This window comes from Cygnus atratus, chromosome 26, assembly GCF_013377495.2.
Source record: "Cygnus atratus isolate AKBS03 ecotype Queensland, Australia chromosome 26, CAtr_DNAZoo_HiC_assembly, whole genome shotgun sequence".
Classification (NCBI taxonomy): Eukaryota; Metazoa; Chordata; class Aves; order Anseriformes; family Anatidae; genus Cygnus; species Cygnus atratus.
In genome coordinates, this window is record NC_066387.1 from 5,142,770 (window position 1) to 5,162,460 (window position 19,691).

Below are 19,691 nucleotides of genomic sequence, written 5' to 3' on the forward strand. Positions count from 1 at the left end.
GCCCCCGAGCCTGGCGCGTCGGTGGGGCCCGGCCCGGCCCGGCCCCGGCGCCTCATTGTGCTCCGCTTCACGCCGGCCCAAGATGGCGGCGGCGCCGGAGAGCCCCGCGAGCCGCCGCCGACAATAGAGGGAGGCGAGGGGAGCGGCGCCCCCCCCCGCCCTCCTTCGCCCCCCCCCCCCCCCCCCCCCCTTCCCCGGCCGCCGCCGCCGCCGCCGCCCCTCGCTCCCGCCCCCGGCCGGGCCCGGCCGCCACACCCCGGCCGGCCCCCCTAGCATGGTGCGGGGCCGCCGCCCGCTCCTCCGGCTGCCGACATGGGCGAGAGGCTGGAGCTGCGGCTCAAGTCGCCGGTGGGAGCCGAGCCCGCCGTCTACCCCTGGCCGCTGCCCGTCTACGTGAGTACGGCCCGGCCGCGCACCTGCCCGCGCCCTGTCAGCGCCCGCCGCCCCTCGCCCCTTTCCCCCCTTTCCCCCCGGGTCCCCCCCGGCCCGCAGCGGCCCCGGCCCGGCCCCGGCCCCCGGCTCGGGCGCAGCGCCCCGGGCGACGGGCGAGGGGCGGCCCGGGGGCTGCCGCGGCTCCCCGGGCAGTCAAATTCCCCGTTTGTGCCTATAATTGGCTGCCCGAACTGCAGGGCGGGGAGGAGGAGGGCTGCTTAATGAAAAGTTTTCGGCTTTTGCCCCAGCTCGGCTCGTGGAAGCGGGTAACGGCGGGAGCCGCTCCGAGCGGGGCGAAACCGAGGGGTTTGGGGGGTTTTGGCCTGCACCGTGAGCTGGGGGGGCCGGGGGGCCCCGGAGGAGCCCGGCGAGGGGCTTCGCGCCCAGCTTCCCTCCCGCTAGCGCCTGTCCTTGCAGCCCGGCTCCTGCCGAGGCTCCCGGTCGGGTTTGTCAGTTGATGGCAGCTGCGACCCGAACGCTTTCAAATAAAATGTCACTCGGCCGCGTGTGGCGACGTGAGCGGCGGTCTTTCCAACTTGCCCGGCTCTTTCCTGCCCCTTCCGAGATGCGTGACCTTGATAGCAACGTCCGTGCCCGGTTAGCGAACACCTCACGAGAGGCGAAAGGCTGGAGACGGCGTTTTTCTTCTGTCTGTAGCGCTTGTGGCGATCCTTGAACAGTTTTTCACCTCAAGCGTTTGTATGGGCGTTGAGGACAGTTTTGTAAGAGGAGAAACCCCTGTGCGTGTAGATAGCTCTTCTACTTGGCCTGCGTGTTGATTATTCCTTGTGTTTCAGGGCTTGCTCTTGTACGTGTGCTGCTTCGCAGGGAGAACGTGCTGGGACGCAGAGGCTGGGGCAGCTGATGCCGCCGATACCGCTTGCCTGGCAATCGCAACGTGCTTGTGTGTGAATGATTAGAAATACATTGCTTGTGGCAGGGGAGATGGCTGTGCCTTCCTATCTGCTGCTGCCTTTCGGTGCTGTCGCTGTATCTGTGGTTTCCAAAACATCCTCCATGTATGCTGGCGTGCTATTTTCATCGGCTGCTCCCGGAGCTGGAGCCTCCAGCACGCGCTGGTTAATGCAGCCTTTCCTGTTTGGGCAGCTCTGTCATTCGTGTGTGTGCGCGGGCGCGCGCTCTGCTTAAATTGTCAGAAACTGAAAGCATAATGCTGACCAGTTCACTCTTCGTGCTGCCAAATATTAACTTGCGGCTCTAGGCTGTCTGATTGAAGTGTAGGTTAAAGATTACATAGGTTAGGGATTAATCTGGAAGGAAGGAACGGTTTTGTGTGTATTTGCAGAACTTGCTACTTTTTTTTTTTTAAACAAAAATCCTTCAAACCTGCTCCCCCCACCGTGTGAATTTCAGTGCTGTTTTCCGCATGGGAAACAAGGGTTTAGTTAATTTAGGAAAACTTGAGCAGCAGGTTCTGAAGATGGCAGCGTGCATAGATTTTCTTTCCCAGTTAATCAGAAATGCAGGGGGCAGGGTGCTTATCCACATGTGCTATCTGCGTATGTTAAGAAATGCCGCAAAACCCGAACATCCTGCCGTTAAACTGGCCTCTTGGCACTGCAGATTTTTCCACGGTAATTCAGAAGTGGATGGTTCATCTGGAGCCAATCAATGTTCTGTCCTGCAGTTTTGTTGAAAAGATCGTGCTGCATATTACGGGAGTGTACGCTTGCGTGTGTGGGTACGCATGCATACACACACGCACGCTGCTCACGGCTCTGGCCTTTGCGGCAGCAGATGAACTCTGGAGCTTTGGAAATAAATCCTGGTCTTTGTGCATGGCAGCGTTTGGCCTGCTAACATTGTACTCTGCTGAACTGCAGACTTTCTTTCCCTCGCTGGCTCAGCCTTCAGTTGGCAGCGGGGTATATGTACCGTTGTGGTTTTAGAGCTCGGCTCCGTTTGACGTAAGCAGAACATTTCTTAGTTTCACCGCTCTTTCTGCTGCTCGCTTCCTAGGAAGCAAGGTGGGATACCTGGGGAGGAACAGAAATACCTCCAGTTGTTTTGGTTAGCAGCTTTCTTGCTGCTTCCCGACATGAGATGCGTTTCCCAAAGAGAGCTGGGGAAAAAGGGGAAGGGGAAGCTCGTGGCCCCCGCTGATTACTTGGGGTGAAGGCGCAGGGGTGGCAGGGGTTGTCCTCCCCGACATCAGGGTCTGGGAGGTGGCTGAGACCTGCAGCCTGCCGAGCACCGCGGTGTGATGTAACCCCCTCATTAAGTAACTTAGCTATTTTTGTGTTCTTACCACATCTGAAAGGAGCGGCATTAGTATTGCTCTGTGTGCAGGGCTAAGGGTCCAGTCCCTCATATCAACGGGCGCCTGGATTGATAAATGTCTGTTTATTTAAGGACTGCTGCTTATTTCGTGCCTATTAGGAAAAGTGGGATCTCTTCAGACTGCTGAGCTTGCACAATAGCTCAGCTGACAAACTGAGGCTTGTTGGGATGCTAAAAGAGCCGAGGAGGGTGATGTGAAACACGTATTTCCCTACAAGTCTAATTAGGGCCGTGGGAGGAGAGAGCACTGGCGTTGCAGATACAGCCTCCCACTGGCTTACATACAAAACTGAAAGTATGACTCTTTCCCCCGCCTTCTGCTTTTCTCAAAGGAAAGGCCGTGGTTTCCTAATGAATACATGGTGAGCAGTTCTGTCCATAGCACACTGTGATGAGTAAGTTGAATAGTGCATGGTGAGTAATCTCTCCTCATGACTCACAAAATATTTTCTGATGTTGACCTCTGTTTTTATGAGTGCCCTGCTTAATCAGAGCTGAAGTGAGTTTATTCTTTTGTATGCGGTTTAACTCCTTGACTCCCACATACCTGCCCCATTTGTTGCTTGCTTTAGGTTGTCAAAGACCAGTGATATTGTATTAAAAAAAAAAAAAAAAGGAAAAAAAACACAACAGAAAACCCAATAGTTTTGGTAGCATAAGAGATACGGGTCAGGGTAAAAGAAGTTCCTATTTGCCCGGCTGGGTGATTGAGCGGAATTAATGGATCTAGGTGGTCTTAAATAGGCTAATGCTGGCTGAGGATGGCATTTGTAGGCAGCTTCGAGCATTGATATGCACAACTTGGTACTTACTGCCTACAGGTAGATCTGATGGATACAAGGGGGTGAAATCCCCTTGTCATTCAAAGACTTACAGATGGTTAGGTTTATTCCAGAGAACTGTCCTTAAACTAATTCATTCTCCTGTATTTGTCTCTGACTTTTACTGTAGTTACATCTGAGTATTCCTTACATTTGAACGGGGAGATTTCCCATACCGTGGTGGGCTCTGCCTGATCTGTGAGGAGTCTGCAGTTGTCATCTCCTCTGCACAAGCGGCCCTGCTCTCGGACTCAGCCTGTTGTGCATAGGGGAGAAAAAAGGTGTGTTTTTAGAAAAAATCCGGCTTAGTGCCACAATCTGATCTGGCACAGTCCCGCTCATACTATCCCTGGCACCAGCAAGAGGTTACTTGCTCATGGAGCTGAGCAACAGGAGGCTTGGGAGCTGCTGAAGCTGTTTTGTGTCACCCAAATTGTCGTTAAGCTGCACCCTAACACGGCATACAGGTTTGTGGGTATGAGCAAGCGCTTGCACCGGTAAGAGGGCAGCATCTCATTGATCTCCTCTCCTCCACGCTGGCGCTGGGCTGGTTCGTGGTGTGGCGCAGGAAGCCCTGGTGCTCCGGTGGGGCGCAGCTGGGTGACGCAGGGGGAGTTGGTGCCCTGGTGGCACCGAGCCTTCGTCCCGATGGCTGCAGATGACTCGTGCCCTGTCCTGCTAAAAAAAAAAAAAAAAAAAACAGCCTGCAAATCCTCGTGACTCCCAAGTTAGACATCTGCCTGTCTTGCCTGGCTCTTTTCATCTCCAGGCCTTCCCATTGTTCTCCTTGTGAATAGCGTTCCCCAAAAGCTAACCGCTCACCTCCCTGTGCGCTCGCGGGGGGCCGTGTTGTGGTGCCTGGGAGCCCCCCTGGTGGCCCAGGCCCCCTCTGCATGCTGGTGTTGCACCCAGGGTGCCTCTGACTGCTTTGGTTCTCATCTCCCAGCCTGGAAATCTTGGGGCCTCGGCTCTGTCCCAGGAGGGGATGGTCCCAGCTGTGCCACCATCAAGGGCTTATGAGGGTGAGGTGCCTCCACCGTCAGCCCCTGAAGCTTGTGCCTCCACATCTGCAACTGTGAGGATAAGCCTGGCTTGAATAATTCATTGGTTTGTCTGCGTTCCTCCTCTTTGCTGCTGACTTTTGGCTGTAAAGGTACAAAAAATTACCGCCGGCTGCTTCGGTGTCGTCAGCCTCTGGCTGTGGGAGAGGCGTGCGTGTGCCCTTTGCTGAGGAGTAACGGGATACAAGCGTGGCGGCGCTGGGTGGTGTTTGCACAGGTGGCGGGGCACATGGTGCTTTTCCTGTGTGGATTTTACCCCTGCTTTACCACCCTCTCTGCAGCCCCCCGACCTGGCCGGGGAGACAGCTGCTGTCATCCCGTCACCGAAGGAATGTGCTGCGCGCTGAAAGCTCGAGGGCAGCCCGGGACAGTGGAAATCACTGCCCAGCGGGGAGCGCACCTTGAAAATTGAAGATCAACCATAGAGACAAACAACAAACCTTATTTAAGAATTGAATGCCTGCCTTTTTTTTTTTTCCCCTCAGTGTGTCGCTCAGCTTGAGTGGCAGTCGTTTTTCTGACGGCTGGCTTTGACTTCTCGGGAGCTGAAGCAGGCGTGGGAGAGGCTGAAGCCGGGAGTGGCGATGGTGCTTGGGCTGGGGGGACCACGGGAGGGTCCTGGGGGTCCCCCGTCCCCAGCCCCATCCCCAGACGCTTGCTCTCGCTGTTCCTCTGCCCAGTCCTCCTGTACTCCATCGGGACAAGCCGATGGCGAGCAGTTTCCCCTCGCATCATTTTGTGCTGGAGGCAGGGGGGGTGCACAATGGGGCCAAGTCTCGGCGTGGTGCCAGGCCTTGCTGTGAGCTGGAGGGCTGAAAATATCTGGGCTGGAAAAAAAAATACAAAAAAAAAAAATATGTTCCAGCGTTTTCCTGGCCACCCCCTCCGCCCTTGCTCCGTGCCGTGAGTCACGCTGCCTCCCGGCCGGGCCGGGGGCGGCTGTCGGGTTGCCTCTGCCCACGGAGCCTTCCCGCGCCCTGAGTAATCGCCCAGAAATTCGGTGGCAGCGGCAGCAGGGGTTAGGGGATTTTCTCTGATTTCACAGATGCTGTTGATGCAGCTTGTTGGGAAGTGTTTGTGGGGATGACTCATTAATTAAAGAAACTTCTCTAGTGAAGAAAAGGTTTGAAAACTTTAGCAGGCTTCCTATTTCTCAACACCCTCGCGCCCTCCCCGGTCCTCAAAGAATTTGGAGTGGCGGGAGCGAGCGGTAGAAAGCTGGCAAATAATTGACTCAGTCATTTCAAAAGCGCTTGGGTTTCTCAGCTACCCGGCGAATAAGCAGAAGCGAATGACAGAGCTGGCACAGCTGTTTCATTTTTCGGTACTTTGCTCTCGAGAGCCCAGCGGCGTGCCGCGAGGTGGCCTCACCAGTGGGAGGACCGCAGGCACGCGTGTGTTGCCGAACAGCAGCTGCCTTCTGGGCTCTGCCCCGCCGAGTGCAAGTTGCCAGGAGTGACACCCAGTACTCGATTGGTTTTCACTCTGGCTTTTGTTCAAGGCTCTGACCCGTTGGATGCAATACAAAATCACGAGTTGGGTTAACAAACGCTTTTCTGCTAATGTTGCTGTATGGAAAGTAAAAATCGTTCTCTTGCATCGCATCTTGAAACCGTGGGACTCCTTATGTCTCATGTAACTCAGTTATCTGAAAGGTAACTGTTGAAAGACCGAGTAGCTGTTACGGGTGGCGCTTTTCTTCGCAGCAGATGAGTGAGGATTCACGTCCCGGCCAGGGCTCCAGCTCTGGCGATTCAAACTGATCTGCCTAAAACGCACCCATTGGTTATGGTCAGACGCGGTACTGAAAGCTTTCAGTGTGCCAAGGGAAATCCATGCCACCACATGCAACCCCAACTCTTGTCCTTCATGGCAGCCTAAATATATATGGAGATGATTATCCTTTCAAGCCTCGGCTATGTGAGTGAATTGTGTTTCTCCTGGGAGTTTAGGCAAAATATCTTACCTCTTGGTATGCAAGATTTATGGGAAATTTAATCACCCTTCTCCCCAGACATCCATATGTCTACTTCTGTACTCTTCTTTCTTTATTTTAGCTCTTTCATACTGCCTCTCTCTCTCTCTTTTATTTTTCTGGCTGCTTTGAGTTAACCTTTGACTGGCTGATTAGAGCTTTTCACTGTAACGATCAAGACAGGGACCCTCCCCCCACAGTGTATTATCACGGATTGGTAATCCTGAAGTATCTCAACATCTTTAAAATACTGTTGCTTAATTTATTTTCTGCTTCTAACAGGATCCACAGAAGCAAGAGAAGTTCATATTAGGTGTCTGAACGCATTAGGAATGTGATATATTTACTCTTGCAGTGGTTATTAAAGATAAGACAAAACTTCCTCTGAAGAGGGGATCAAGTAATAAAATTGAATGTGCGATGCTTGCCACGCGCTTCTGTAGATACCACATTCAGTAGGTACTATTTTTAGAGCATAGGAAGAAGGTGAGTATGTTTTACAGCAGGAAATGATGGCTTCACAGATATGAACGGATCTATGAATGACGAAAAAGTTTCTGTGCTGAGTATTTTGGTTTGTTTATCTAACGAGTGAATGAGAGTTTCCGAAATGTCTTCGCTGAAAGATCTGCTTGGTGCCCTGTGAGAAGTCTAAGGATTTTTATACTGAGGAGCTAAATGAAGCATTGGAAAGTTTATCAGAAAAAAACAATCAAGAAAACCTCCAGAAAATTCTGAATAAGTTTGTGTATAAAGATAAAAGGAGGGGGGGGCTAATACTGTTACTTTAGTTAAAAACCTTTCAGATGCTTTCGGTGTGAAGGGCAGCTTCCTGAGTTTTTGGCATTACTATGTCATTTACTTCTTAAACCTCAACAATGGTAGTAGCTACTTCTAGAATTCTGAAAGCTTCGGGCTTTAAAACCAGTTTTTTCATTCCTCTTTTGCCGCAGCTGGCTTGCCGTGGTGGTGCAGGTGATCCCCTCCGGCTTGCGGGTCCACGGGCAGCCCCTGGAGCTGGGGGCTGGAGCCACTGCTCGTCGCGCTTGGTCTTCCTGCTTACGTGAAGAAACAGAAATTTGCAACATGAGACGAAAACACTGCAAAATTGTGGGGTTTAAGCTATTTACAAGTCTTTAAAATTGAAGCTTTTGAGAATCGTTGGCACTTGGAAATTCATGTGTGCTGTTCCAAATCTGTACTGGGTGTAGCTTGTGTCATTGCTCCACAAGTTGAAGCTTACTGGGGGGAAACCATAACTATTTGTATTCTTCTTTTGTACCTCCCAATGCATCTTTAGGAACTCAGTGGGCTTGAGAAGGAATGCAAGGTTTTATTGCTAACTTATGTTGTAGTATTCATGCCTGTGAAGTAGGGGTAGAATTCCCAAGCTGTCCCAGATTGGAATATCTTTATGAGATGCGAGGTGGTTGTTCAAGGCGTCTTTGTCCTGCCAGTGGCCTGCAGGATGCTTCTTTTTGGCCTGCCACTTTTCCTTGCAGGAGATGGGGATCAGCTGTGCAAACAGCACGTTGCTGGCCCAGCAGCGAGGCTGTGCCCTGAGCTTCCTTCCAGCCTCCCCCACCTCCACCGCGGAGGTGGGAAGTCGGCGAGATTGAGGAAGATGGTAGCAACTTTCCTACTCTTCCTCTCGCTCATCCGAGGAGGGGGCTTGCCTTTGTCACGGGTTGGGGGTCTCCTTCGGTGCCTTGGCTGCCAGTCCCCCCAGGGGGGACGTCAGAAAGGGATGGTTGCTGGTGGGGCGAAGCAGGAGGGTCCCAAAGCCTTGATCCCTCTCCTGGGGCTTCTGTGCCATCTTAATTAAAGGTGACTAATGGGAAAAAATGGGTAGGGAAGCTGTAGTTTTTAAAGATAGTCTTCACAACAGGGGAAGAGAGTTATTTTCAATCTGTCTTGGAGCTGGAAAAGTTCAGGCACTTAATGCAGCTCTGGGGCTGGGTATTAATTTCTACCAGCAATAACTCTGCTTAGGTTTTACGTGCAGGTTTAAGTTCCTGGCAGTGTGGATGTGTATGGCTGTTTTCTTTTCCGCTCCCCCCACCTCTCCGGTTACTGCTGGATGGGATCGTTATTTCTTCGTTAACGAGGGCGCTGGCCACAGGGAAGCTCAGAACCGGTGCTTCTGCGAGTTGCAGCAGCTCTTGCCAGCTCTGTCTACTTGCTGTTGTGACCAGGCTGCCCTTGCCCTTACAGTGGTGTGTTTGCACACTGGTGCGGTGAACTGGCCTGGTTGGAAGGGAGCTCAGCCAAAACACTAAAAAGGTTCATTTTCAGCTTCACCCTTCCGTGACTTTGAGGCGTGCGTGTGCTGGCACTGCTGGCCCAGAGCGGGAGCTGGCTTTCGGGGAGGTAGTGGCGAGCTGCGTGGGCTTAAGGTGTTTGTGAAATGTTGGCGGGGCCTTCTTTGTTGTTGACTTGAGTGGAAGCCCAGCAGCCTGCTCTGTCCCAGAATAAGCGAACAGATTCCTCGGCACGTACACGTGGTGCTGCTCTGCTGCTGGAAGAGCTGAGACATCAGTATGCTCCCTCCAGCTGTCGTACTGTGGGAACGGTCTATGACTGCAGTTACCAAAAGGGCAGCAGTATGTGCCAGTGCAAGGTGCCGCTTTACCAAAATAGTTGCGTTCCCTTGTACGCTCCGATATAAATGTCTTGGAATTCTTAACTAATTTATCTTCTTTCATAATAGAGCTGCTCTTGGCAATGTCTGGCTCGTGACGCCTGAAGCCAGCGGGTCATCCTGGTGTAACTGTCCCACGTGGATGTTGCCACAGACGCTTCTGCAGAGCGATTGCATGTTAATATATTTATACAGCCCCTCCTACACGCTATCACGGGAAGGATTCCCTCTTGCATTTGTGCAGTGTCCGTAGCAACAGTTGTAATTGCTATGTCGAAAGACAAAACGGTTTTATTGTGGTTTAGGTAGCTGCAGTGAAAGTCAAGTGTGAGTGCCTGGTAGCAGCCAGACCCACAGCTGTAAATACTGTAAAGACCATCGGTACTCGTGGTCTGTAAGGATTACCCAGATGAGTTTGGATTTTCTTATCTAATCCCTTTTTCCTTCGTCAACTTGGTAGTTTCGGTATATACTGGAGCTTGGCCCATAAGGAGGCCATAATGCACTCCATGGTTTCCGTGGTGTTTTCTGTTTAGTTTTGTTAGATAATATACTTATTAACTGCTGAAGCTGCAGCAAACTTGGCTGCTCTCTTGCTGTGTGGGAGATGGGTTTCAAAACGCAGTTGTGGTTGCTCTTGCTTCCCTTGCTGCTTCTCTGAGGCTGGGAGGAGGAGAACGGACACAACCTGTTAGCAGCAGGAGGTATCTTTCTGTACATAGTGATGTATGTGTATACTTGTGAATGTCCTTCAGTTTCCTTGATATAAGGGAACAACAGTAATTGGATGCTTCAGGGAAGACTTCTGATCCTCATATCCCTTGGCAAGAAGATTTGTACTTCAGTTTTTGCTGTGGAAACCGGATGACAGTATCTTGCTTTGGGATAATATCTGTTAATATTAAAAAAGTCTACATATACAATGCGAAATATTGCATTGACCATACTTTCCCTTTTCCTTACTCAAAGTTTAACTGGTGTTTTAGTGTGAAGCAAGACCTAAAAATGCGAAGTGAAGTGGTTCAAGGCACTGACTGGATTGCAGAGCTTGCTGTTCACAGCAGCTGGAAGCGCTTTGGTTTTGGCTTTTCACAGACTCTTGTAGTCGCTGTCGGCTGTGGACGTGCTGCGGACGTTGAAGCCGTGCTGGTGAGCCTCCGTAGACAGGGCGTAAATAAAGGTAAGCCCTGGAGGAGAAGCACCTTCTGCTGAAGGCACGGCACTTTTGAGAGTGCTTTTGAGAGTGTGTCTGAGTGCCACGCAGAGCAGGACACCACAGCAGCTCGCCTGGCCTTCCTCAGCCTTTGTCGGCACCTAAATCCATCCTCCGCAGATGGAGGGGAACCAGGGGCCATTAGAGGTGCTTGTCCTGCTAGGCTTCTGCAAGATTGATTGGCTTTTCCTAATCTGTCTTTTTGATCTCTGCTAACCATCTTGTCTCCAGCTGTAACATCCTCTCCTTCAGATTTATGGACCACTGCTGCTACAGGCACCCAAGCTGTGTTTTAAACCCTGAGGCTAGCGAGACTGACCTCCCGCGTTATGCAGGTTAAATAAGATCATCTTCGGCTGTAGGTCAGAACTCGGTGATCCAAGTGACTTCTGCTGAAAACATGAGCGGAGTCAGCGTTCGGTAATTGGGAGCCACTGTGACGTGGTTGAAGTGTGGGAAGTAGGACAGGATCTAATCATTAAAAAGTACACGAGTCTTCCTCTCAATGCATTTTTAACCCATTGTGTCAGGTTTTGGTGTTTGAGTTGTTTGGATTCATCCGGTGGGCAGTGAAAAGCTCACAGGAGATCTCTTCCCCCTGCTTTGCGAATGCTTGACCGCAGCTTGCTTGCACGCTTCTGAAGAGCTGCTTTGGCCACGCAGCCTGTTTTTGGGGAGGAAGTGTGGTCGAGTGAGTCAGACACCGAACCAGTTCTGCAAAGGTGAGAATTGCTTTTGCTGCAGGACAGTTCAGTCTTGGGCAGTCACAGTATGCACAGAACGTTCCTATGTTCCTATCTGTGAAACACGGATAAGGAATCTTCAAGCCCTTTGTATGGTGCTTGGAGATCTACTGATGGAAAGGCACAGGCTTTTTTTTTTTCTTAATTTCCCCAACACCACACCCAGGATTTCAAACCATGTGTTCTCCTCCCAGGTTTGGGCTGTTTGCTGCCTTTAGTGTGCGGCGCTGTGTAGGCTGATCAGATCTCACCAGGCTCCCATTTCACATGTGGGGAAAATGAGGTGCAGAATAACAGTGCTTACCCCCCAGGCCCCAGCAGGACAAGCATAGTTTCATATGCAGGACCTAAATATAGAAAAATGTGAATTTGGAAGGGCACTAGGATGTTGTTACTTGCTTCAGGCAATGCCAGCTGCCTGATGTAATTGAACACGTTCTGTGTGTTTGGGAAAGAAATGCGTAGTCTTTAAATCTGTTGCTTTAGGTTAGGGATTTGGGTTAGAGCCAGAGTTGTTGCACTGTGAGATAACCAGTCCTCTACAAACACACCTGAGAGTCTGGGTTACTGTACTGGGTTACAGAATTACATCAAAATAATGTCTGAGATCTCCTAAGGGATAATGTTCACTTGAAAAATAATGTGACCAAAACAGTCACACCTTGTGCAAGAGTGGGTAGTGCTTTGTGTTCCTTGTGACCTTAGAAGCCTTCACAGCAGTGAGCTTGTGTTCTGGCAAAAATAAATGGTTATTTTCACTCCTGCTTGCTCTTGTGGTGGTTAGCAAAAACTACTTTTTTATGAAAAAGTTGGTGCTTTGTAGAACAAAGTTACCTAGAACTGAAATGGGTCTGGCACTGCTCATGTGATGCATAGTGTTTGTTCTCTTTGTAGATGTTACATTAATAGCTGAAAACTTATAAGCTGTAGTCATAATGATGAGGTTTTTAAACTGGGGTTAAAAGTGTGTGACTATAGAAAATAGCGGTTACATGAAAATACATACTTGGCAAGAGCTTTTGGACACTCTTATATGGCCTTTAAAAACACATGCAGTGTTTCTCATCTGCAAGATACAAAATGTCTCTAGTAGCAAGAGGGCTGGCTGACTTCAGCATTGAAGCCTGCAGAAACTTTCCTATGTCATTTTTTTCCTGTGATCAGAGAGCTGAGCCTAAGCTACAGGAAAGAGTCCTCGCTAGGAAAAATCAGGATGGGTAACTCTTAGGGAAGAGGTAAACAGAAAGATCAAGCTCTTCAAGAATAATACTGGTAATAAATATATATAATTAAAAAATTGCTCCATGGCCTAATCTCTGGGTGCCAAATGGCAGACCGGCTCGTGCAGGAGCAGGAACGTGTGCCGGCAGGGTGTCTGGACACCGATGTGTGCCAAGTTGCAGTAGTGGATGTGGTTCTGGCCTCAGCCCTCAGACTCCTGACGTTAGAGTTGTAGGAACGTGGATGGGGAAATCTGGCCCAGTTGTGCTCCCCGAAACTTTCCTCTGCTGCTTTCCGTATGAAATTGGGTTCTTGCAAGTGATTTTTGAAAAAGCGTCTGCTTTCTTTCCATCATTTTTCTTGTGAAATGTCTTGGCAAAAACTTGAATTTTCTTTGGGAGATCATGTTTCAGTTTTAGATCGAACGTTTAGCTTGAAAATAAGAACCCTGTATTATAAATCTCAGAGAGAGTTGGCTGTAGTAACTACCAGTGTGTTTGTTTTTGTTTTTCACTTGTTATGAGTAGCTTTGGGTATTCTCAGTTCCTGTAGTCTGCAACTTTTTTAATGTGCCCAGGCCACATTAAAGCATGAAAGTCTCCTGTCGTGAAACAGCTTCTGCTCGCGTGGCCCAGGCGGTTCTGGGGGCCTCTCGAGCTGTACGAGGAGGCCGGCGGAGGGCTTGGGGCCGAGGCGCAGGATGAACGGGCCTCCTCTTGGCCTCAGCGCCGAGGCGTCCTCCCGTGACCGCCCACAGAGCAGGTAGGCTTTTTGAGGCTCGTCCAGAAGGCTTCTGCACAGTGTTTTCTGTGATTGATGGCCAGTCTGTCTGTAGGAGGCTCTTTACCAGCATGTTTCACTGACAGAGCGTTGGGAGAGCAGATACGGTGCGAGGCCGTGCTCTCGCAGGCGACGTTGTACTAGCGTGGTGCGTCACGTGCTGGCAGCGTGCTGGAGGTGTAGCTGGTCGTGGGTCACTGCTGCCTGAAAAGGGAAGGAGATTGAAAAAAACAAGTTGGTGTCCGAGTTGCACAGGCTTCTGGCTGCCTCCAAACGCGCGGCGCTGGCCGCTGCCTGTCCCTCCCGGTGCCTGCTTCGTCGTCCTCCCGATGGGCTTGTGGAAAGAGCAGCTTAAAACTGCTGCACCGAGCTTGGTTGTGTGTCTGGCCAAAAGCAGCCCATTTGCTTGTAAGGGGCTAGGCAGCCACCGATGCTGAGCCCAGGGAGGCTGCGGCTTTGCTTTGGTGAGGTTTCCATTCAGAAGCCCGTGAGCCGCTGAAGGCTCGGTCAGTGTCACGAACGCAGTCGGGATGAGTGGGGCTGGCTAATGTCTGTCCTTGTTAAATCTTACAACTGTAGCATTGAGACAGAGCTACAAGTGCTCCCTAAAGAAAGAGAAGCTGATTGGTATTTCCTTTGGATCTATTTTTTCCCTCCTTTGCTCCTCTCTTTTTTCCATGGCCTTTTGTGTTTTGAAGAAACGCTAGATCATCTTTGATTTCATCTGCAAGACTTGCAAAAGACTTTGGGAGCTTGTCTACCTGGACAAAGCATATTGGAGAGAATAGTAAACGTGGTGAGTGTTGCAACACGAGAAGTTTAACTGCAGTAAACGTGGAGCTTTTTTGAACTCGGTTGCTGCTAGATAAAGAGACAAACTGAGCTCCGAAAGGCCCCTTCTGGCAGGAGTTTCCACATTGAGGCACGGGGTTGCATGAGTAAAACCACTTGCTTGAATTGGATGGTCTGTAGCTGTCGACACGCATTGTGGTATTTATATATTTTTCACTTTTTAACTCAAGACAAAGGAATCTGTTAAATAAGCAATTTTGGTCATTTGTAGGGGCATTGTCATGAAGACCTATAGGACAAGGGGTTTTTAACTGTGTTCTGCTAGTGCTGAAAGCGTGCAATGCCATCAGTGAAGAATGTAACGTCTTCAGAGAAAAAGGTTATGCCCCTCTAAGTGTGAATTCACTTTTCCGGTATAATGTGCTTATGTTGATAAACCATATTCTTACTATCCAGGAACACGGCTTACTGGAAGAGCTAGATCAGCCCAGGGCGTTTACAGCGTGATAATTCTGCGTGTAGTGAAAGGTGAAAATTTATAGGGGATGTTTATGGATGAGCTGGCTGTCTTGGGTTATTTTCGTACTTTGCAGATAACAAATAAAAAGACAGGAGAGCCCTCCTCCTGTGTACGCCTTTTCTCCTTTGTATGTGCACTGAGAGTCGGGAGCGGATTCTTGTTCAACCACCTCCCTGTTTCCTAAGCTGAAGCTTACCAGTAGAATTATTTCCTGACGCTCCAAGCTGGTTCCTTGTTTATTGGTGCCGCTGGTTTGGGCTAAATGTCCTGACTGCTCTTGTGTTGGCAGCCTCTCCTTTCTGATAGCGCAATGGGAGCATTTCGTTTTTCTCATGTGATCCCTCGATGAATGGAGTTAATTTTTGCTGTTCTGAAAATCAAAGCTTTTCCTTGTAAAATATTACTTTATACCTTCACCATAACAGACTTAAGAAACTCTTGCCTTGATTTCTGCCCCTCTTGATCATGAGATTCTTTTTATCTGGATATTTACAGGGATGTGTGTGAGTTTCTAGAAAGAGAACTCGTACAGGTCTGGTTGGTCCTGAGTGTATGAACTGGTTACACAAGGGGGAATTCTGTTCCCTCATGCATATGTGAAAGCTGTAATGCTGATGGGAAAAGCTTCTATTTAACTTACAGCATGTGACTTGAAGCAGAAATAATCCCCAGCCTTTGGGTCATCTGTCCATTAGTGTTTCTCTTCTTCCACTGCCTCCCTCCCCTGCCTCCAGTCCTTTGCTTTCTGTTGCCTGGCCCTGCACTTTGCTGTAGCATTTCCCATGGTAACTCTATAGAAATTACACTTCTGCAGCAGAAGATGAGGGACAAGGGATTTATTTGAGAGCGCTAGCTTATACCCTTTTAACTCTGAAATGCCCTTAGATGCTGGGCTCCTAATTAAAAGGTCAAAGCCACTTTAAGAAACAAATGTCTAAATATAACCCAAACTGTGCAGAAGGACTCTGCTAACCACGTCTTCACTTGATGGATACAACAATATATATAGGAACACCTGTAACTTCCCCAGAATAGACTTTTTTTTGTAGTATGGTGCATATACATGCAGCTACAAGGGCTTTATGGGCGTGTGCTGGGAATGGCTTGTTAAACGCGCTTGTGCTCCTGAGTAAACTCCCAAATTAATGTCAACAAACATCTGTGCCTCACAGTCTAGTGTATACTTGTAGTGCGCAAGTTTTAATGTGTTGTGTGGGTGGGTTTTGTTTTTCAGTTGATAAAGAGGTCTGTGTATTCAGGTCTCTCTTCTTTGTGCTGGGAGATTTTTACACTGATACCGCTCCTACTGCTCATTTGATGCTTTATTTTAGAAAGCCATTCTCTTTGCGTTCATCTGACTGTCCATCTGGAGACGTGAGGGTGTACCAGCTACTAGGTCGATGAAATCAGCTGTTCGTTGTGCAGCTTGCAGTCACGTACCTTCTGCATACCAATAAAATCCTCAGCGGTATCAGATACGCAGTTCCTGATTTCAGGAAATGACAAAGAAAGAAGTAGAATGATAGTTCCTTCATGTAAAGTGTATGCTAGTTCGTAGAGACTTAAAAAATATTTCCTTAAGCCTTATTTTTTTCTTAGAGGTCTCATTTTGATTAGTTTAATGGTGTGGGTGTCAGTCAAAGACTACTTCCTTGGTACGCTTGACTCCTGTATACTGACGAAGACTGTGATTCCTGTAATCTTCTGAAGAACAGCACATCTAATGTCTTTTTAAAAACATCTGTTTTTTCCTCTTATTTCAGGACAAACACCATGATGCTGCTCATGAAATTATTGAGACAATTCGGTAAGTGTTCAATGCAGACATTGCTAGAACTCTTTCTTGTGCATTTCTGCGTCTTGGTGGATGGGCATCTTGGGATATGAAGGAGGGCAGCAGTCAGAACTACATCTTAGCTTTAAATTATTTTCTGAGCTGAATTGATATTTCTGCAACGAAAATCTCTAGCTTTTTCCCATCGAACTTTAACTTTGTTTTAACTTCCATTCTCTTGCACAGGATTAAAAATAAATAGCGATACGTAACGTTTGGTGCTGCTTGTAGCAAAGACTGCAATGCTTTGAGGAAGCTCTGCTTCAGTAACCAGTGAAGGCAGTTTGTGTTCAACCTTTAGACAAAAGTTAAAACAAACAACAACAAAAAAAATCTTTGGCATGTGTTGAAAGTTGTGGTCCTGTTGAAGAATCAACAGCACATGCTTTTCCCCACCCTCTCCCTTTTCTCCTTGGTGCTGGAATGGTGCAGCATCCCTTTGGGATTGATGTCCCTGTTAGTATTCCTCTTGATCGCTGGTAGAGTTGGACCAATATCGGGGAAAAATGGGAGGATAAAGGTGAAAGTCAAACACACAGAGTAAGAAGTCTGAGTATTTCCAAACAGTATTAGGATCAATACAACCTGTGGCTATGATATGGCTTGCTGTTGTTTCAGCAGGATTAGGAAGTGACTTGCTGTAGAGCCACCTTTATTAAACACTGACACAAACACCCCAAACACCTGAGGTCAGTATTATCCACTTCAGATTGTTTAAAAACTGCTCGTGTTAACTGTTTTAGAGCTTTACTGTACAGACTTTCTGGGTTTGAGGGCTGTTTTCTGCAGCAGGTTTTCATGGCTGGATAGTGCAGGTAGAGACAAAATGCAGAGAGCAGCGTCTCTGAGCCACCTGAGCTTGGAATCTGCCCAGTCCCAGATGGCCCAGGAAGCTGCTCCCAGCGTGAGTGGGAGAGCTAAGTAGCAGTGTTGATAATACCACTTATGTAGATTAAATCAAAATATTTTACCACGGGCTGTGGTAGGAGGGAATGTGTAGTGGCTGTGTTGGAGGCTAGAGCTGAGACTTTGTTATTTTTAAAAGAAATCTTCTTCTTCTGACTGCAAAACCTTGGTGCGAGACGCCCTGCCACTGCTGCTCCCAGTTCACTTGTGCTGGTGCTGAGAAGCTGCTGCTGAAAATGGTTGCCAGTCATCTGAGCTGGTGTTTTCAGTGCTACGCTACCTGAAAGCAAGAGGAAGGTTGTGTTAGAAAGCAGTTTGGTCAAAGAAATGTTTCACAACTTTGTTTCAAACCTGATTGCAGTGAAAGCAGGCTTTCATACTGCCTTTGCCTGCCTTGTGCAAAGTAACCACAATGTGGTTATGTAAGTCTGATGTAGAAGAAAGTAAAGAAGTATTTCTCTCTTCAAGATATGGAGGTAAGCAGCTGTTGACTGCCCATTTGCCTAATTTAAGAGGAAAAAACCACAAAGATCGAAGTTATAAAATGTTTAGGGGGATAATAGGTATTCACCAGAAGAGAGTCAGCCATGGTTGTGAAAGTTCTTTTTTACTTGCGTATATCTATTTATATAATAAGAGCCAATCAGCCAGAAGGAACCAGAACAGTTTGATCTCTTGTCATTTTTCACCATTTTAAAATCGAAGCATGCATCAAAGTACGTGCAGAAGAAACTCTGCCCTTCCTATTGGAATTCATCCTATGCCTTGCTTGGCGGTTTCTTGATGGTGATGATAGTGCTTTCCTGTTTTGATGTCTGTGGAAGAAAGTGTGCCCAAAGCCTATGTGGCTTTTAAATTGTCTTTGAAAAGAATGAATCTTCCTATTTTTCAAGAGTGAGGATCTCCTATGAGATACCATTGTCAGATGCGCTGCAAGAGGATGCAAGCTTTCCATTAGCAATGGCAACAACATATGGGGCTTTGTTAATTCAGCATGAAAAAGGGGTCTTTTATTAAAATTACTCTTGAAAATCTGTTTCAGGTTGGGTCGTCTAAAGTGTAAAAGCAGATTAGAGTGCTACACAGAGGAGAATATCCTTGCAATGAATGGCTGGCAGTGTTGTTCTGGGGTGCTGTAGGAAATGTCTTCTCCACATTCAGCTTTGTCAAGCTTGTTACAGTATCGGTTTTGTTAAAAATCCTTTCAAAATCCTGCACTTCTGCATTACATTTTATGTTAGATTAGCATCATGTACGGCTTTGAATATTTTTAGATAAATTGAGTATGTTTATCACCTCGTTTTGAAGCTGTGCCATTTCAAGAGCTTCACACTACTGCCAATGTCTATGGGCACCTTACTGTTTATTCAACACGAAGATGAACTATTGCAGCTTTCCAATTAGCATTTTGTGATGTCTGCCTTACTCCTGACAATATTGTGAGCTTTCATGTCTGCTGCAGCGTTCTCTTGTAATACATAGCAATGCCTGTCTAGAATTGAGACAGAGACTGCCTTGCTATACGTAATTGGATATGTTGTTTTCATTCTATTTCTTTTCTCCTTCCAGGTGGGTCTGTGAAGAAATCCCAGATCTCAAGCTTGCTATGGAAAACTATGTTTTAATTGACTATGACACAAAAAGGTGAGAGGAATACTTTTTCCCCACTAGGAGGACAGGCCAGCACGGTTCATAGTGAATCAGTTTGTAACTAGTTATTCTTAGACACTACGAACCAAAGTTTTCTTTTAGAACTGGCTTCAGATTCTGCAGAGTTATTTTGGTAGGAAATGTGTAACAGAAATATTGGCAAAGGCTGTTGGATTAAGGACATAATTGGAAACTCCACACAGCAGAAAGTTGAGCTCTGGTGTGTACGTTGGAATTACTCACTCCGAAACAATGATCAGTATCTGTGCTGTTGGACTGCATCCAGCATTAGGAATCTGAATGGCACTGAGGTTTCTACTTTTGTAGTAACTAAGAATTCCTGTTTAGAAAGTTGCATGCCAGAACTGTCTGTCAGCACTGTGTCCTTCGCCTGCTATGCCTGTGGGAGGTTAACCTTCCCGATCCTCCTCTGCTTAGCACGCAGTGCAAGTAGGATGTTGTTTGGGTGGGGGGATAAATTAAAAGGCAAAGTATTCATACTGCTCTTTTGGGCAGTTAGAAATAATTTTAGGATGGTTGTGGCTACATGTGAAGGCCTATTCCACAAACAGCTGAAAATGAATGTATAGTACGTGGCATTCACCTTGAGGCTGGGAGAGGCAGACCCTGGCCCTGCGTTGTCTCTGGAGAAGCCTGAGGTTCTGTGCAGTGACTTTTTTGTTCTGAGACTGGACAAAGAGATGACCCTTAAGCTGTAGCTTGCAAAAACAACCTTAATAGCTTTCATGGGAAAGACCGAATTTGTTCAAGTCCACAGCATGGCTAAACCTTTAGAATGAG

The 19,691-nt window shown here is 48.2% G+C and overlaps 1 protein-coding gene across 10 annotated transcripts in view; it reads left to right on the top strand.

Moving 5' to 3' along the window:
• The first annotated feature begins 203 nt into the window (after positions 1-203).
• DOT1L (DOT1 like histone lysine methyltransferase) overlaps positions 204-19,691 on the top strand; it is a 74,474-nt gene continuing 54,986 nt past the window's right edge. For 3 of the 10 annotated variants that reach the window (XR_004782118.2, XM_035569634.2, XM_035569635.2), the window contains exons 1-3: positions 258-393; positions 16,264-16,307; positions 18,810-18,884. Coding sequence is in view for 9 of the 10 variants with exons in the window: in XM_035569634.2 (XP_035425527.1) it covers positions 313-393; positions 16,264-16,307; positions 18,810-18,884 (200 nt within the window). In the remaining variant the exon portion in view is untranslated. Of the gene's footprint in view, positions 394-777; positions 3,836-6,300; positions 6,536-16,263; positions 16,308-18,809; positions 18,885-19,691 lie in introns of those variants that run through there. The other 7 variants (XM_050715612.1, XM_035569633.2, XM_035569630.2 and 4 more) reach the window with 7 other exon arrangements.